This window comes from Poecilia latipinna, unplaced genomic scaffold (assembly GCF_001443285.1).
Source record: "Poecilia latipinna isolate Pla-1442-1.1 unplaced genomic scaffold, P_latipinna-1.0 Scaffold3285, whole genome shotgun sequence".
NCBI lineage: Eukaryota > Metazoa > Chordata > Actinopteri > Cyprinodontiformes > Poeciliidae > Poecilia > Poecilia latipinna.
In genome coordinates this window covers 17,076-36,491 of record NW_015115901.1, presented here as the reverse complement: position 1 = coordinate 36,491, position 19,416 = coordinate 17,076, and the positions used below count along the sequence as shown (strand labels likewise).

The 19,416-nt window shown below is 38.7% G+C and overlaps 1 protein-coding gene across 1 annotated transcript in view; it reads left to right on the top strand.

Moving 5' to 3' along the window:
- Nucleotides 1–19,416, top strand: part of LOC106940579 (teneurin-3) — a gene marked incomplete at its 5' end in the record, with an annotated part of 43,720 nt that overhangs the window by 13,650 nt on the left and 10,654 nt on the right. Inside the window, 13 exons of the mRNA XM_015023359.1 lie at nucleotides 1,920–2,074; nucleotides 2,669–2,770; nucleotides 2,996–3,169; nucleotides 3,879–3,938; nucleotides 4,037–4,199; nucleotides 5,454–5,592; nucleotides 5,712–5,817; nucleotides 5,942–6,084; nucleotides 8,973–9,151; nucleotides 12,636–12,740; nucleotides 12,882–13,012; nucleotides 17,433–17,602; nucleotides 17,735–17,861. Coding sequence (XP_014878845.1) covers nucleotides 1,920–2,074; nucleotides 2,669–2,770; nucleotides 2,996–3,169; nucleotides 3,879–3,938; nucleotides 4,037–4,199; nucleotides 5,454–5,592; nucleotides 5,712–5,817; nucleotides 5,942–6,084; nucleotides 8,973–9,151; nucleotides 12,636–12,740; nucleotides 12,882–13,012; nucleotides 17,433–17,602; nucleotides 17,735–17,861 — 1,754 coding nt within the window. The remainder of the gene's footprint in view (nucleotides 1–1,919; nucleotides 2,075–2,668; nucleotides 2,771–2,995; nucleotides 3,170–3,878; nucleotides 3,939–4,036; nucleotides 4,200–5,453; nucleotides 5,593–5,711; nucleotides 5,818–5,941; nucleotides 6,085–8,972; nucleotides 9,152–12,635; nucleotides 12,741–12,881; nucleotides 13,013–17,432; nucleotides 17,603–17,734; nucleotides 17,862–19,416) is intronic.

Here is a 19,416-nt window from a genome sequence, read left to right as displayed (position 1 = left end):
CTCATCCTGGGATCCCCCAGGAACAATGAACATTCAGGTTGCGTAGGGGCGTCAAACTGCTGCTGGCTATATGGAGTGCGTCTCCCTCCGGACTGAGGACTTTCATCTGACGGCTGAAAACAACACATTCCACAACTACTGTCTTACAAAAACACTTTATCAAAGCATACAGCACCCACTGCATGTTCCCCTGATCTCCTATTGAATAGCAATGAACATATTCAGGGATGAATGGCAATAACAGACATCAATTCCACACCCTGGAAAAAAATCTGGCAGCATGAAATGCGAATGATTTCCATCTACCTAAAATTTTAATCAGGATTGTATCTCCTGCTGCTCGGCGACGTTCCATCATGCTGTAGAAATGAACAATAAGAGTGTGAGTTGCAGGAAGTGGGGAAGTCTCGGATGGCCGTGGAAAGTTAAGGTTTAAACCGACACATTTCATTAGCTTTCGCTGTGTTCTTGTTAGATTACTGTTGTCCTATGAAGGCAGCAGTAAGCAGCTGAAACTGAACCCCAGTGACACAAGCTGGATGTGCAGACAGATTTCACAGCTAAGCTCCTTCCTGATCGGTGCTGCAGTTTTGCATGTGATGGCAGTTTTTCACTCTGGAGCCACATCTGTCCTGGGAGAATTATGAATGCTTTTCGTGCTTGAGGGGAACAGAATATCAAGTGGGTCAGTATATCATTTACAGGACTGGCTCTGACGCTTTGTGTGGATCTGTCCAGACAGACAAGGTGGTAATTTAAAAATATCAGTGCTGTGATTCTTTCACCAAACTCAGCAGTTCATACAGGGATGCCTTCAACATCCGAGGACACTTATGGAGCTTATTGAGCTCTGTAACTGTCAAAGGAGGAATATTTTAAAATGTCAGTATGACATGTTTACGACACCATGTCCAACGTCGAAGTGCAGGTTTTTCAGAATTTACATTTCACAAATCTGTGTAATTTAAATAGTGCAGTAGGTTTGCACTACGTAGTCCAGTGGATGTTGCATAAAAATGTTCTTATCTGGGGAAAAGCAGCCTTCCTACATGATTCACTTGGAATTTGATGAAGTTTTCTTCATCTAAAAGGTTCATTTTATATCTCTACACTACAAAAACATAAAATCTTGCCAAGTATTTTTTGTCTAGTTTGAGCAAATATATTGGTACACTCAAAATAAGATAAAAATAACTTCAGCAAAAAGTAGGAGTATGTTTTAAGTCAATAATTCCTTAATATTGGTTTTAAAAAATCAATATTTTTAAAATATTGATTTTAAAAAATATTAAAATATTTTTTAATATTTTAAAAAATATTAAAAAATATTTAATATTTTTTAATATTAAATATTAAAAATATTTAATATTAATATTAAATATTAAAATAAAAATATTTTAATATTAAATATTAAAAGTTCCACTGGCTTTACGCCAGTGGAACTGCTAGTTTTACGGCACATAAATTAAATAATCTTCTGGTGCATCTAGTATTTTTTCATCAATCTTAAGAAACTACAGACTTAAAACAATCTCCTGTTTCTAGTTGAGAAGTAAGTTGGTTTTGTCTTATTTTGAGTGGTCTAAGATATTTCCAATAGAAACTAAACAGAAAATAAGATTATGTGTTTTTGCAGATAGTGTAGCAGAGAAGAACGTTTTTTTGTTTTCTTGATTTGTACTGAATTTATATTTGTACTGTCAGTTTTTTAAATATATTTAGTAGCTTTTAAATTTTTCCTCTTTATTTGTAAAATTCCTAAAATTCAAACTGTTTACATTTTCCACCCCATCTTTGCTGTCACTGGTCAGTGTCTGTGCTACCAATTTTAAGTAAAATCTTAATAATTCATCGTTTAACAGGTTGATAAATTGTGTGATATCTAAACTTTGTCCTGTGAATCTGTCTCTGCTCTCCAGGGATTGCAGCCGATAAGAACGGACTCATCTACTTTGTGGACGGAACGATGATCAGGAAAGTGGATCGTAACGGAATCATTTCCACAGTGCTGGGCAGCAACGACCTGACCTCTGCACGACCTTTGACCTGCGATACCAGCATGCACATAAGACAGGTTAACATACAGAGCATTTCTAACACAGCCACAGCGCAACTGTAGCACACTGCTGTTTTTAAAGTGAAGGCTTGGAGCCAGTGTAAACCCCTGTTGGTTGTGATTGGTGGGACTGAATGCAGTGAAGCAGAGAAAACACAGATAAGCTTGAATGTATTAATGAGAGAAGAAGTTTTGTTGGGTGAAATCATTTCTGTTCTGTTTTTCTTTCTACCCCTCGTCCCCAGCGAAACTCTTTGTTGTCTGAATGTATTTACTTACAGACTAAAGCTGAACATAGTAGGGAGTGTGAGAGTCAGAAATAGTACACTATTATTACACCTTATTTTCAGATTGACAGTGTGTGATATTGCATATAACAGATAGGAGACGAGTAAAGAAACGGCTCCACACTCGCACACATTAAGCTGCTTCTTCTCGTATTTGGCGCTGACTGTTAGCTTTTCTTTTTATTTGTGTGACAGAATTCATGTCTATACCGCAGAGGGAGAGCACAGGAGTTAGAACTGCAGCTGGGATGAAGGTTTCACATATTTAATGTGCAGGTCATGGTTGATGATCCAAGGAAAACGAAGCTGTCATTCTTCTGTTCAGGTTCGATTGGAATGGCCCACAGATCTCGCCATCAACCCCATGGATAACTCCATCTACGTCCTGGACAACAACGTTGTTCTACAGATCACTGAAAACAGACAGGTACGTTTCACATCTGCACTTAACTTCAAAAATGTTCACACCCTTGAGCTTCTTCACGTTTTTTCACATTACAACTTCAAACTTCACTGGATTTTATGTAAAGTGTGAAGTAATTTAGCATTCAGCACCGTAGGCAGAAAGATTTGGAGATGTTTAAAACAAAGTTGAGTTGGAAAACAATATCCTGTGTGTGTGTGTGTGGTGTGTGTGTGTGTGTGTGTTCAGGTCCGTATAGTGGCTGGTCGTCCCATGCACTGCCAGGTGCCTGGTATAGAATACACCATGGGAAAGAGAGCGGTGCAGACCATGCTGGAGGGAGCGACCGCCATCGCTCTGTCCTACAGCGGCATCCTCTACATCGCAGAGACAGATGAGAAGAAGATGCACCGCATTCGACAAGTAACCTGTCGCATTTTTACGGCACATTCACTCGCTCACATTTAGTGATATTTCCAATTTACGTCAGGAATATGTATTGCAGCGTGTACTGTTGAATGTTGCTGTTTTCAAAAGGGACAATGCACATCACATAATATGCCAGAGTTAGCATAAAGGCTAGTTTTCATCTGTAGTTCCTCAGGGCACAATCAGTATAAACACAATAAATCACAATGCAACACAGACAAGTTGGCAAGATCCTTCCATCATCAAAATAAATAAAAAACATTTATTTATCTGAAGAAACAGATCAGGTTACACATTTAAAAAGAATAAAAAGCCATACAGCACAAAAATTTACCTCAATACATGAAAGAAAAAACTGAACCACATGAACTGTGCCTCCATATTTGATTATCTAAGAACCATGGTTTTAAGTTAGAAAATGTTTTAAAAGACTGATACGTTCTTACACTCTCTGGTAGTTTGTTAGAATAAACATGTAACTGATTTACTCACAAATTGCCACTTTTCTAAAATAATGGACAAAATACTTCAGTGACCCAGAGCCCTGAATCAATATTATTTCTTATTATTCATCAGTTTCTCTGCTAATATTCAATACTTGCAACTAATACCTCTAGTTTGTTCCTTTGTTTTCTGTCAGAATGCCAGGCTGCTGTTTTATTTAATATTTTTCATAGCTGTACATCCTCTGCTGTACTCCTAGGTGTCCACTGATGGAGAAATTACGCATCTGGCTGGTGCACTATCTGACTGTGACTGCAAGGTACTGCAGAGTTACAGCCACGTTTTGCTCCTTCACATCCATCAGGATATTTATATATATTACATGGAATGATGGTTTCTTCCTGTTTGTCTTTGCAGAACGATGCCAACTGTGACTGCTATCAGACAGGAGACGGCTACGCTAAAGACGCCAGGCTTAGCGGCCCTTCGTCTCTGGTGGTGTCGCCGGATGGGACTCTGTACGTGGCTGATCTGGGAAACATTCGGATCCGGGCAATAAGACGCAACCAGCCACGCACCGGTACGAACATTTATAGATGGAGCTATTTTTAGGCCTCCACACATAAATGCTGCATTTCTGCTGAGGGATCTGTGAAGGATCCCTCTGAACTCTGAAATATTCAAGACTGGCTGCAAAACCAGCAGGGAGCGCCTGTGAGCTGATAAAAATCACACTTTTCATCAGGTTAATACACATATTCATGCTTCTCAGTCTATTTTTAGGGAGAGTCCTCCAAGGAAAATCATCTAGCGTGTTTTCTGATTGTCACAGAAAGGATGAAATACTTTATATTTAATTACCCCTTAATTCAGAAAGAAAGATCTAAACCCCAAAAAGTAAAGGTCACAGTGCCACCTAAAGGATTTCAGACAGTCATCTTTTGGAGTTGAAACATTAAATGAAGCTGATTTTCTACTATGAATTAATAACATTTAGCAAACAAGAATTGTTTTCAAGTGTTTTAAAAAATCTCCCACTCAAGTATTTAGCCCAGAGCAACAATCATGTAGGTTTTATTATTAGTGTTTCTATCTTCTTCTACAAGGATTTCACCTGTACTAATCACTCCTGTGCTTTCATCTATTTTTATCTTTATTGCATTTCGTGTATTCACACATTTCTAATTATATTAAAAGGAATCACAGGTGGTTTTAATTAAAACTGTTCAGTTTCAGTTTAACACAGTTCAACTCCTTGTTATTCCACACATGTCAATGAAGGTTTTGGTGCCAACAGATCATATTGAATCTTCTGCTGGATTCAATCTCCTTACTTGAACAAACATGGGGTGGCAGTGGAAAGTGGAGAGAGGAGGATTCTTTTCTCTTTTTACTTTTCTTTTTTTTTTCTCTTCAGAGCCAGGTTAGGCCGTGGAGGTTGGGGAAAATAAATACAGGAGCTCCTTGTCAAAATGCCAGCTGAAAAAAAAAGTTAGAGGGAACATAATAAAGCATTTAATATAGATGCCAAAAATTGTTCCTACTGCTTGGCATTTAAAGTAGTAACATTAGTAAGTTGCAGTCCATGCATTATTTTCCATATTTGCATCACTTCCAACAATAAGTCCTCACTGGAAATCCGGTCAGAACTCATGAAAGTCCAATCAGACTGACCAGTACAAAGCATCTCCAAACATGGTCAGTAATCACAGTGTTTGTCAAGTGGCTGCTATAATCGCTGTACATTAGCTTAATAAGGCAAAGTCAAGAGCTGGAGAATAAAAATGAGTCTCTCTCCAATCAGAGTCTCTTCATCTGTCTAACTCATCTGCAGGCTCTTTGGCTTCAGGTCCCAGCTCCTATGAAGTGGCTTCTCCAGCCTCACAGGAACTTTATGTGTTTGATTCGAATGGGACTCACCAGTTCACCATGTCTCTGATCACTGGAGACTTCAAATACAACTTCAGCTACAGGTTGGTTTGACATTTTTTACTGTTTTTCCCCTCTTTTTTTAAACCATAAAACTGTAACGGTGCATTTTTTTGAAGCATAGTTCAGTTTGTTCTCATTTTCTGCTTTCCTGTCCTCTCAGCAACGAGGAGGATGTTACCGCAGTGACAGACAGCAGCGGGAACACGCTCCGTGTCCGTAGAGACACCAACAGGATGCCTGTACGTGTGGTAGCTCCTGATAATCAGGTGAGATGTTCACATTTTTGCACATTTGCATTCTTTGAGGATGGCCATGACTCACAGATTGTTCTGGATTCATGGCGACCATCTGACTGTCTGGTTGTGTTTTATTTTATCTTTCAATACACAGGTCATCTGGCTGACAATCGGGACCAATGGAGGACTAAAGTCTCTCACGGCTCAGGGTCAGGAACTGGTTTTATTTACTTACCATGGCAACAGTGGCTTGCTGGCTACCAAGAGCATCCAAATTGGCTGGACTACATTCTATGAGTAAGCCACCTACTGACTGTCACATCTAAATGCATGAATGCAATCTGTGCAGCTATGTGAGGATGAAAGTAAGGCTCCAGAATAATTGCATTGTTGATGCCTTGGTCATTAGGGAAGAGGATACGTCCACTTCACTTGACACAGGTGGTCCTCTGTTGTAATCAAGTCATGTTTATTTATATAGTGCATTTCAGCAACAAGGCTTGACATCATAAAAACACAAAAAAGGCATAAACTAAATTCTGTTCTCTGAGCTACAGGGAGCCAGTGAAGGACTTTAGAACTGGGTGATGTTCTCCATCTTCCTGGTTTTAGTGAAAAAGCAAGGTGCAGCGTTCTGGATCATGTCCGAACATTATATGTCGTCATTCACCATCAGTCCACATCTTCTGGTTTCGGCAGGGACAAACAATCTTACTTTATTCAAGAGCTCTTTTACGCATTCCAGGACTTCATCAAACAGATTTTCCCTCATTCAAATATAAATAAATCTTCTCTAAAGACACTAGACATATAAAAGAGCTTCAGGTTTTTGTTAAATTGCTGCTTGGCTGCATGAACAAATTCATTGCTCTTCATCATTGCTTTTGTTTGTGATTTGGTCTTTTCTCCATTCTTGCCTCAGGCCACAGTTGGAGCTGTGCTGTGGTCTGATCTGGTTTGAGGCGGCAGATGGAAGTGTTCCTACTAAGACACTTAACACACACCTGTGTGTTTGCTACAGTGCCCTTCCAGCTCCTCTGGGTCAAATGAATAAATCACCTTTCATTGTATAGCCTCCCACTGAAAAGTCTAGCCTTTTAGAGTGTGCGTTCAGTCATGCACAGTGTTAACAAAGTCACCATTGGCGTGTTTCTTCTGTTTTATTCTGCTTTTACCGGTGCAGGTTAGCTTCTTTGAAACACTCAATCTCAGTTTCAAGAGGGACGTGTTCACACAAATAAGACTTAAACTGATGAGAGAAACCAAATGAGACGATGAATAGCATCAAAAGCACTTAGTCTTCAGAAGCCGGTTGAAATCAGTCTTGCTGAAGGGGGATCCAGGATGAGGGGGCAGCGGTAACATATGAGAAGACTTTTCATCCAGCTTTAATCAGGCAGATGGAAGATTGAGGGCAAAAGAAAGTCTAGAGCGCAGACTGTGACTGCACTGTTGACGGGATATGAAAGTTGGCAAGACTGATAATAACAGTGTAAGTATTGATTAATTCATTCACTTGCTGAAATGAACATGTTTGCCAATAGGACAGCACTCAGTTTGCCGAATGGCCAAGGAGGAAAGTTGATTTTATGTCAGTTTTAGAATCATTTCTGGTGTTGACGTGAAGATGTGTTTGGATCATTATCCTTTTGTAAAAACCAATAATGACAAGCCTTCATTTAACTGCCAGAGGACACCAGATTTTATTCTAAGGTCTCCTGGTACTTGAAAGAGTTTGTGATACTTTCAAATATGTCTGAACGGCCCAATTCCGATTTTTAACCCAAGAAATATCCAACTTGCTCCACTTCCATATATGACACTGAATCTGATACGTGTCCAATCTGAACAGCCATGTTGGATTTTATCCAGATTTTACGTCTTTGATGTGAGACTTGTCATAATTGTTCACCAGGAGACACCAGACACGGTAAATCTGGATGCCAACAATGGCCGAAAATTATAATTGTGAAAACTCTGATAATGTTTTGTGTCTCTGCATCCAAACAGACATCTCTACAGACATCACAGTGAATGCTCCACAAAAGGTCATTGCTATTATCTTGAGACAATAATATCGGCTTCTATTACGCAACAATTTGAAAACAATCCATAGACGGCATCCATTATTACTTCGTTAAACGAGGTGATTCTGTGTGACGCCTCCCTTCTTCTTCTTCATGCAGGTCCTTCGTGAAGTTTGACTCTGATCATATTTAATTAGTAGTATCAATAAGCAAAACAAAAAAATTGATTTCAGCAAAAATGTGGAACTGAGCATGAAGAGTTGCTGTGTGAACGTCGCCTTTTCATGCCTGCTGTACTCAACAGCGGCATGAGATGCTTTTCCACTCATTTATTCTCCGTTTCAGACCAAATCCTTCCTGGATCGTTTGCTGCAAAGAATATGAATCTTAGTTTCATTTAAGGAACTCAAATAGATGAGCAAACACTGGACTTTTATGTTTGTGAGTGAGTGGATTATGGATTGTTGTTATGGTGAGTTGGTAACCCAAAGATGGCACTCTTTTCTGCAATTTTTACCATCACTGTGTGATGAAGACGTGTCCTGACAAGATAAATGTGAGACCTCGCTCAGCCTTGCTTCTCTCAGTTTGAACTTACTAGAGCAGTGAGTATATGTAGATATGTAGATATGGGTAGATGCCATTTCCTTGTAGCCATTTCCTTACATGGAGTGTAATATATCTCTTCCTTACACGAATGCCATGTTCTCCTTTGCTTCCTGCTTTGAGGAATGAAAAGGGGCTTATATATGCCATGTTATAGTTATACTCCTAGTAAACAGGAGTCATGTTATGAGTTACTAATTAGGTTCATACACAGTCTGATAAAGGTAAAGATAAAATATCAGTTTAAACATGCTTCAATTACATTCATTGTATAGGAAATCTTGGACGTACCAAGAAGAGATTTAGTTGAAAATATTTCTTCTTTATTACTGAAAAAGGTATCAAAACTGAATCTTGCTGAAATGTTTATGCTAATGTGATGTTGCTGTGACAAATGATTAACCTATTTTAGGGCGTTTTACACATCTTAATAAATATGAGGACTTGCTTCCTGTATGTATATTCAGGTCATTTTCTCTGTCTCGGCAGGATTCATTACAGTAATGACATCTAATGTCCCCTTTCTCCTTCTCCTGCATTCTGTCCTGGTAGCTATGACAGCGAGGGTCGTCTGACTAATGTGACCTTCCCCACCGGCGTGGTCACCAATCTCCACGGCGACATGTCTTCAGGAGCCATCGCAGTGGACATAGAGACGTCAGGGAGGGATGAGGATGTTTCCATAACAACAAACTTATCGTCTATAGACTCCTTTTACACTTTGGTGCAAGGTAAGGTGCTGGCATGCATGTGACTGAGTCTGAAACTCATCTATAAGGAAAGGTCAGGCAGATGATTATGATCATTATGAATAATAAAAGTAAGTCAGATCCGAAGAAATGTAGCTTCATTTTTAGATTTTATCACCTTTCCCAATGTTTTCCCTGCTGCAAAATTAAAAGGAATAAAATCTGTTGCTGTTCACAAATCCATCTGCCAGAGTTTTATATTGTACAAAATATGAAAATACAGTGGCTTGCTAAAGTATTCATACCTGTTACAGGCACAAACGTCAGTTAAATTTATTGGGATTATGGCAAAAGATGTTCTGTTCAGTGCTTGTTTCCACATCTAAATTGGTACCAGTACTTTTTCTGTTGCAGGTTTTTACTCCTGTTTTATTGTTGCTTTCAGTGTCTTGGCAACTTGCCTGACCAGGTTCAATCTCTTCTTTTCAAAGAGTTTTGGAGAACTATCTGGTTTCTGTAATGCTGCTGGCATTACAAGCTTGTAACTAGTAACAGGCTCGATGCCTGTAAACAGGTTCGATGTACGGAGCTAAATACATGTCGATCCTGGAAGGAATCTGGTTGAGATGAATATAAACGTACGTCACACCTTTCAGATTTTTTAAACTGTAAAAGCCTCTGAAAAAATATTCTTTTGCTTCCACTTTGCATTCATTTTCTGCTTTGTGTTGGTCCATCAGGCAAAATAAAATACGCAGAAGTTTGTGGTTGTAATATGATTTAACATGAAGAAATCTAAGGGCTGCAAATACTTCTGTAAGTCACTGTAAGCTGGTGGTATTAAAAACTCACTAAATGACTGTGGAACAATCAGAGAAGTAAGACAAGCTGCAGTTACTGAGAGACACAAGTATTAAGCCACAGATGGGAAAATAGGTTGTGTTGTTTTCTGTGATCATTTTTTTCTGAATTTGGGATGTTGTTTCATTTGTACTTTGATTCAAAGCTTCTGTAAGCCAGAGTAAAATCCATTCTCATAATTTTTTTTTTTGAGAGCAGCGAAAGAAAACATTCACACTGGTGCATTTCAGCAATGTTGTCATTCTTTGTCAGACAAAAACTGGAAAATTATGTTTTAGCGGTGATGTTGATGTAAATTGTGGACGAACATTGCCTTCCATTTACCTCAGAGGTTTAAATTTGAGTGTGAAATTTGATGCTGCAGATCAATGAATCCTCCTTCAGTCTAGTGGATTCAGAACAGTTTCTTCCTTGATGTCTTTAAATTGTTCTGCTTGTGTATTATAATCTTAAAGTCAATGCATTATGAGCATCGATACAATATAAGTTTTCTGTGTGAAAGAAACTCGTGTATGAAGGACTACAATAGTGACGCCTCTGTTGAGAGTGCCTTCCTCCTATCCTGATTAATTCAAAGTCCTGGACAACTAAAGCATTGCTTTCATCAGTTCACTTACATTTATTCGTGTTTTTCCTGCCATCTCATCTACATGCGTAGGTAGAAGGCATCCCATTAGGTCCAGGTGCAGGCCAGCGACGGTAAACAAGCTAATTTAGCTGCTGTACTTAGTCATATTAATGATGCCGTTAACTGCTTGAGAAAGCAGAATATGTGGAAGCAAGAGGTTAAAAGGTCATTTGCAGACATTTACAGTAAACTGTTGTTTCTACTGGATCACCATGTGTGATAATGTGCTGGGGAATGACTGAGATAATAAAAATATAACCCTACCCCACCTAATGTCATCTCACATTCTGCAAGATACTTAATGCAAAATTATCCATTTTAATTAACTAAATTACCAAAAAATATATATATTTTTAATATTTTCATTAACGTACGTTGTAGAACTTGGAGATAGAAACGTATTCAGGTATTTCTCATGACATGTTAAAGTTAGAACTCTGAAGCTCAGCCGACATGAAGTTGCACCGGCATTACATCACACACAAAACACGAGAAATGTTGAAGCAGAAAATATATTTTACTTTGTGTCATTCGATAAAATGATTTGCAAAGAAAAAAAAAATTGACGAGAGTAAAGTGTTGTGCAAAACCGCCTCAGACTTTTTGATCGACTGTCTCGTAATAATTTCAAGTTGTCTGGATCGATAGTTTTCCAAGCTTTCTAAAGCGGGGGTTCTGAAGGTCTTCGAGTTTTTCTTTTTGTAATTTTGTCTGTCTTTCTTTTTAGCTTGTGTTCAGCAGATGCATCTGAATATGCCTTTAAAATGTGCAGGCTGTTATTGGAAATTAAGAAAACTAGAAGAAAAAAATAATGAACCAGAAAGTGTAAACATTCTTTTTAAAAAGGTTGAAATGGTGCAAAAAATCAGACAATGATTAGACACTTCAGAAACCCTTTTGCCCTATAACATAACATTTATCTTATAGAATTCAATTGAAAATTTGTTTCAAGGAAAACATTAAAAATGCTGCACTATACACTAATCTGGTTGTAAAAGTGTTCACACCCCTACAACAATACTAGATTAAAGCAGTTTGGGTTCAATTTCAGTTTTCAGTCTTTTTTGGTGGAAATCTGTCAGTATCTTGTTTATAGTTTTGGTTATGTGTAGCCTTTTCCATAATTTTCATTTTCTTTCTTTCTTTCTGCAGAGTTTATTTGGATATGTGCTTTCACTCCAATGTTGAAAAATTAAGTCTCTCTTTATTTTCAGCTTTCCAACAGGCAACTAAAGGTTTTGAGACAAATTAACTTGAATTTGGAACTATTCATAACTTTAATGTTGAAAAAAAATTATAAGAAAGAAAAATCCCAGAGGATAAGATTTCCAGAATAAAACTCCTTGATAGCTAAATGTAAAGATTTACTGTTTAGACTTCTCCACTTCCCTTGCGACTTGCATTGAGTCATAAAAACCAGGCTGCATTCTTGTCAGTATACATTTATTTTAGTGTGAGAATTCCAATACACTGTTACCAAGCCAAAATGCTTTAATATTAATTAAACGGAACCGAAAAACACGGGTGTCACAAAAAAATCAATAGTAAGTGAATGATGTGAGCTGAAAAACAGAGTGGAAATACAGTGAGAGGGAAAAGGCCAAATGCAACGGTTAGCCAGGCCTTTGTTTAATCAAGTTATTTTATTCTGTTGCTGTATTGTTGCATAGATCTAGCAGGGTGTATATTTAGTCAAAGATAAAAGAGTGCCGTCAGCCACTCTGTGTCCTGCTTGCACAAGCAGCCATTAGTCCTGTGGGAGGCTGAGAGGAACATAATTGAAAAAGGCTGAAGGATGTTAAACCTTCTCTCTGCTCCATTAGCAGGTTCAAACACTTCGCCCAGAGATGAATTGTTTCTCACCTTACTTTGTCTCCCTGCTGTCTTTTAGCTGCTCTTTCCCTCCCTGCATTTCGTTTTCCTCCCTTTATCCTCATTTCAGCTCACAATTGATATGTTCTTCAGTAAATCCTTTGAATGCTGCAGTGTAACGCCGTATCGATAACTGCATCTCTTGCTTGTACTTGTGTCATGCAGACCAGCTTCGTAACAGCTACCAAGTGGGTAATGACCATTCACTCAGGGTCATCTATGCTAATGGGATGGACACACACTATCAGACAGAGCCACACATACTGGCAGGTAGGTTTAAATTATTTACCATATCCTGAAGCAAACTTTGTGCATTGATGGAGCAAATACTTGTCCGTCTTTCTCAAAGCCTTCACCAGTCTGCATGTTGTAGTGTTTGTAAACCCCAGATGTCTTGTAATGTGTCTTTAGGAGCTGCTAACCCTACGATCGCCCGGCGCAACATGACCCTGCCAGGAGAGAATGGCCAGAACTTAGTCGAGTGGAGATTTAGGAAGGAGCAGACCCGAGGAAAGGTCATTGTGTTTGGGAGGAAGCTGAGGGTGAGTGTTCTTCAGATACAGGTGATGGACAGCGATCGACCACGGTCTCTTTAACAAAGGCTGATCGCCAGTCACCCTATTATTTTTTCTGGATTATAAGTCATGACATGGCTGAAAAACATATCACAATGTAGGCGTTTCATATTAGTCTATATTGATAATTATGGAGTCGTTTTTGTTTTAAGTATCTCAAAATACTGCCAAACTGGTGGCGTGACCTTTCCTGTTTACAGTTTTCACTCCATGCCGTTGTTTTTTATTTTTACACAATTATGAGGCAAAACATGAAACTGCTGCTGCACCATTTTCTCAACAGGTTGTTTTTATGTAACCAAAGAGTGAGGGATGAAATTTTGCTGGTCGATAAATTGCCTCAGAAGTTATTGCAATAAACGATAATATTGCTGATTTGAAACCATTTTCAAGTAATGTAAGGGTAATGATATAATGGCTTAAGAACAAATTCTCAGACAATAAACTTTCAATTCTAAAGAACATTTAACACTGGAAGTGGAAGACATTTTAAAATATCCAAAATAAATTAAAAAACAACAGAAAAACAAATAAAATTAATTATAAAGTCTCTGTGAACAAAATTGTTCTTCAAAAAAAAAAAAAAAGAGCCAGTTGAGACCAAAACACCAGACTGAAGAGTTTTGTCGTCCAGTTTTTGGTAGAATTAGAGAGAAAAGAGAAAAAACAATAAATAATGCAAATGTAAATTATTGAGATCTTTTTAATCGTGTGATAATTTGTTGATTACTGAGACAAACCTAGTGAGACGTTGAGAGCCTTTCCTCTGCCTACATCCCACAGAAATCTGAGTTGTTCAGTGAAAATTTTTAAAATTTTATCAGACATGTTACCTATTGATACTGATCATGTGTCTTTTGTGATTTATATTGTTTTTGATTTATTGCCCAGCCCTACTGCAGTTTCTGACTGACCCAGATGTCTGTGCTCTGAATCAGGCTGACTCAGAGCGTGTTCAGGTTATGGTCATGCTGAGGTCTTTGGCTGCAGAAACCGGACAGTATCATGTTGCTGTTATAACATTAAATTGAACTAGTCAGGAGCTTTGAGCATTTTTATGATACTTTCTCCCCGTGGTAAAAGAAACGACTTAAAAAACGATAGGACACGGGTAGGAGAAGAAAGCTTTGAGACTCTCTGACCTGCTCATGTACGTAAAAACATCATGGCAGCTCCTAAAAATTAATTATAAAGTAACACTGCAGATGATATTGGTAACAAAGTGAGCATGAAAAAAAGCACTAAGACAAAGATTCCCCTAGCATGTCCAGTTCCTGTGTCATAACTCAGCTTATCACATTTCTCTTAATTTGTTCTCCCACAGACATATTACTATCATATTCTTGTAAGAATAAGAGAAAAAAGATTATGCCGTCCATGCATTATGCATCCTGTATACCTGCAGGCTCTACAAGTGGCTGCTGAGAGCTGCAGCACACCAGATTGGAGGACGGGTTGACAGGGTCATATTGATGCCCACAGGCAATTTACCAGTTCACACTTTCAAATTTTTACACTGTTGGAGGGAGAGCGTACGAACGCTCTGCTCGCAGCACGACCCCGGCTGTCTGTGAGAAAAAAAATCTAAATTCTTGCTTTTGGACAACAGAGCATAGCTTTTTTTATTATTTATCTTATTTGTGTCATCATCTATGGGAAGAGTGTGCAGATGGGAATACATCCATGACCCCGGTAATAAGACAATCACCTGCTACGTTTTTGCTCTGGGAAGTATTTGGATGTGTTTGGCATCTGTGTGGCCTCTATTTTCTCGTGTTAAAGAAGCAACTCCTTGCAATTTTATTTAAAAATAGCTTTAGAAATCCCCTTAAATAATCTCTGTCTAGGTGAGGAAGGGTTTTTCCAGGATACCAATGAAGCTTAGCTAAGTTGTAGAGGTTTATTTGCTAAAAAAAAAAAAAAAAAGAAAGATGTTTGCAAGGTGTTGTCGAATTGTCATAAAAACAGCAAATGTGAGAATCTATGTTAAATTGTTTATTTCAAAAATACTTTTTCCTTTTTATCCCAAAGAGAAATAAATGCTGTTGTAATCCAACAACGATGACACCAACCACTTTAAAGAGAGGTTGTGTTAGCAGCTAGTGTTGCAAATAATCTGAAGGAGCTTCTGACTGGAGACTGCAGATGTATGATAATCATGTATGATAGTAGGGACAGCAGCTCATCCAGACAACAGAGACCATATTTCACAGAAGCATTTTGTGGATGCTAATCCACCTCATTTGCTTTTGCCACTTCTCTTTAAATCTATGTTTGGCCTTTTGGTTAGAAAGCTGGACAGTTGTAGTCCTGGAAATGATCCTGGCTAATTACGATCGATGGAAGAGACGGTTTGAACATCCTCTTCCTCTCTTCTCTGCATCCATGAAACCTCCCTTTTTAATTCGTCTGGAAGTATGGGTCATAGTTCAGGTATTTTTTGAACTTTCGAGATGCTAGTCAGCTTCTACCTGTTATAAATTTTCTCCCGAAAGTAAAACAAAGTAAGAGCAAAACACCTTCCAGCTGTACGGCATCCAGAACCACAGGGTACAAAAAGAGCAATGCCTCAGCCAAAAAACACATGGACAAAAGCCTACAAAACATTAGGGGCACAATTTTACCAGAATTTTGTTAATACACTGGAAAATGCTGGAAGACGAGCCTCGCCATCCACAGTGAAGCTGGTCGTAGGTCAACCACCAATCTGCCTGTTTTTAGCTCAAATGAAATTTACAGCAGCAAACATGGACAAACTAAATTATCTCTGGAGAAAAGAGACCAATATTTACATGTTTGGCAACGAGACAAATGTTTGGAGCATTATGGTGGTTCCAGCATGCTGATGGCCAATTTCACTGCCAGTGTAACTGATGCATTGCACATAAGAGTGCAGAATACCTCCAGATTCCTCAGGTTGGCCTCAAATCAACAGCTGGATGGATAAAATGTGGATAGTAGTTTGCCAGCAATGAAATGTCTTATACATTTTATTTTAATTGTTCAATATTTGGAAGAGTAGCCAACCCAGACTGAATGGTTTTGTTCACTTCCTCCACTCCCAACGCTAAACTACTGCTATAGGCAGACTACAACTATAACTGGACAAGAGAATCAATGTCATCGTTTGATTGGCTGGAGAAATTGCACTCAGTGGGAGAAATCCCACAGAGAACACTGAAGAGAAATGAGAATTGAGTGAAACTGCACAGGAAGGCAATGGCCAGGCCAGACCTGACCCCAACACATTGTAAATTTATTGGTCTACGGCTGAGTCTGTGACTTTATTCAGCTATGCTGTGTTTCGTCCTAGTGGCTCCTGGCCAGTGTTCCAATATCTTCCTCATCCCCCTTTAATTCACCTCACTGATTTTAACTGGTCCTAATTCACAAATGAATGAGTAGCTTGAATGAAAAGGTGAGAAATTGGACCGTTGGACATCTTCCAGCCAGACTCTCTGTTTAATGAAAGAGGTCTGTAAGTGATTGATTGGCCGGTTTGTAATGTTTGTCATTGCTTCAAGGATCTATAAGGTGAACTTAGCTGCAGATCTGGGCTATCTGTCTTCATAAATCGGATTTTAACAGCACATCATTTAGATGGTGATTAAGCCTGACTTGTTGGTTCAGGGATGTTATTTGGTTTTATGGCTGTCAGATCAGAGATTTGTTTTATTTCGTAGGCTGTGGTACCGACATTTAGGTGAACAGTCAAATTTTAGGACATTACAAGTTAAATTCATTAGCTATTTCATTTTTTTTCCTTTCTCTCACACTTATGCTAGATACTTGTATTATAGATTAAAGGGGGCATATCATACAAACTTCACATTTCACATGTTTTTCTACTCCCATTTGGATCTCTACTGCTTCTAGAAACAGTCCAAGTGCTTAAAAAAACACCCAGCTGGTTTTTGGCAATAAGGTAAAGTTTTTTTGGTGTCTGGAAAATGAGGCCTTTTTATAACCTTTCGAATATAATGTCACAAATCAGCAGGCGCCGCCCCTCACCTGGCAACCCCAGTGGTTTACAATGAGCTGTTAGTTTGTTACTCAGTGTTTCACACACTGCTTTGCTATTTTGGCTGTTTTTGTGTAATAAACACAGACAGTGTAGAATCTACTGAGGGTTTTTTGTATCGTGATAAATAAATCTTTGGATTCAAATAAAAGGTGAACGTTCTCTCTGCATTGAGTGTGTGCATGTTTGTGTGATAGTTACAAACAGAAAGACAAACTTGCAGACACTGGACAAAATATGTGAAGCTGAATGAAACGGGAAGAATAAGGAACCAGCAGTAGAAGATAAATCTGGGCGTTAGTTTCACTGTTGAGAGACGATCACAAAGCACAGCTCAGTCCCTTATTTGTCTCCTCTGACATCCAGGTAAACGGAAGGAACTTGCTGTCTGTGGATTATGACCGCACGCTGCGAACCGAGAAGGTTTATGATGACCACAGAAAGTTCCTGTTAAAGATCATCTACGACACGCAGGGCCACCCGTCACTGTGGATCCCCAGCAGCAAACTGCTCTCAGTTAACCTGACGTACTCCAGGTAAATACATCTGTACTGTTCTCCTCTGATCTGATCCATCAGATGTAACTACGACACTCTTGTTTAACTTTCTAGCTGTAATTCAGTGAAACGTGAACCTGTGTGTGTGTGTGTGTGTGTGTGTGTGTTCAGCACGGGACAGGTGACGGGCCTCCAGAGGGGTCCGACCACAGAGAAGTGGGAGTACGACAATCAAGGAAGAATCATTTCTCGAGTCTTTGCTGATGGGAAGATATGGAGCTACACGTATCTGGATAAGGTAGGGAACAAGTAAAAACATTTACAGACAGGCATACATTCAACTTTCTTTCTCACTGGGTCAGGTGTTCAAACATTTCCAACCCAAACATATCTGTACTGCGTCACGTATCATGGTATCACCCATTTATGTTTTTTTAACAATATCATGGCTTCTTTTATTTAGAAGGAGTATTGTTTCATTCATGTAAACTTTCTTGAATCCAGATTCTTAATCATGGATACATTTTAGACTGCTCCATTCAGTTAAAACCAAATTAGATGTTTGGAGATATTGTCCTGTTAGACCTCCCAACTGTGTCCATCTTTCATCTGTGTAGCCTGAGATTTGAGATGAAAATAAGGTACTTTAATGGAAGTCCTCCATTTTCATTATTCCTGCCACTTTAAGCAATGAAACAGCATCAGTAGCTGAAAAGTTGTGCAGAACCTTTTCTATATTCTACTAATGTCGAAAAACATAATTTCGCAATTGCAGCGTTTTCATTAAATAAATGGAATAAAATTGCATGTGAACAAGTCTGCTCCCCAATAAGTCATTATAAATCATGGCAGTGACGGCTGTAAACACTAACATCAGACATATCCACCTAACATCCATGGTACTAACGCTCATCAGCCATTAGACGATGTGTCGGCGACTTATTGAGGCATTAGCTCAATAAGACTCTGCTACTTTGAGTGGCTACAGATATAAGCAGCATTTTAGTGAAATTGTATTCAGTGATTTTACATAAAAGTAATGGATTCAAGACTTTTGAATGTCAAACTCAACATTTCATGAAGTGTGTGATGCTGAAAAAGCTCTGGTGGATCCAGCTGCACATTGCCCAAAGAGGCCAGGACCTACAAATGAGCACTTTGCTGTTGGATACAGACTCCTGTGACTCCTGTGATGCAAAGAAGTTTTTCCATTGCAGTCTTAAGAAATATACAAGGTGTGACATGGATGAAAGTTTTTTCTAAATTGCCGTGTTTCCATTCGGCAAATTTATTTTCGTAATTCGAATTTGCACAATTTCATGGTCCGTGGAAACACAGCTGGTGTCAGCGAACCAGCATCATTCTGTCACTGCTTGGCTTGACAGTTGGTACAGGTACAGTTTTCTGAGGTTTTGAGAGCCTTTCCTTGTTTTCTCCAAGCGTCCTGTATGTAATTTTATTCCATATGAATCAATGTTTGACTAGCTTGTTCCAGTGGGCAGCTACAAAGTTTTTACCAACCAAGAAGGAAGTTTCTATCTGCAGTAAATGTGCGGTAAAACATACTTCACTTTGGAGTGGAGAAACTTGTGTGCAAGCTGCTTTTAGTTCATGCCAGGCTTGAGCTTAAGTGGTTTCACACTTGTTCCTGATCAATGTATTTTCATCTGAGAGAGGCAGTATATGCGTGAAATAGTTTGAACTGATGAATCTGCAGTCAATGGCTGCAAAAGACCTCCTTGACTTTAACGGAAATCCACGTCTTCTTCTTAAAAAGAAACTGTCTGAGTAAGTGGAGAAAATTTGAATTAAACTTCTGCACCAAGTTCGTCTTTTTTTAAGACTGATTCAAG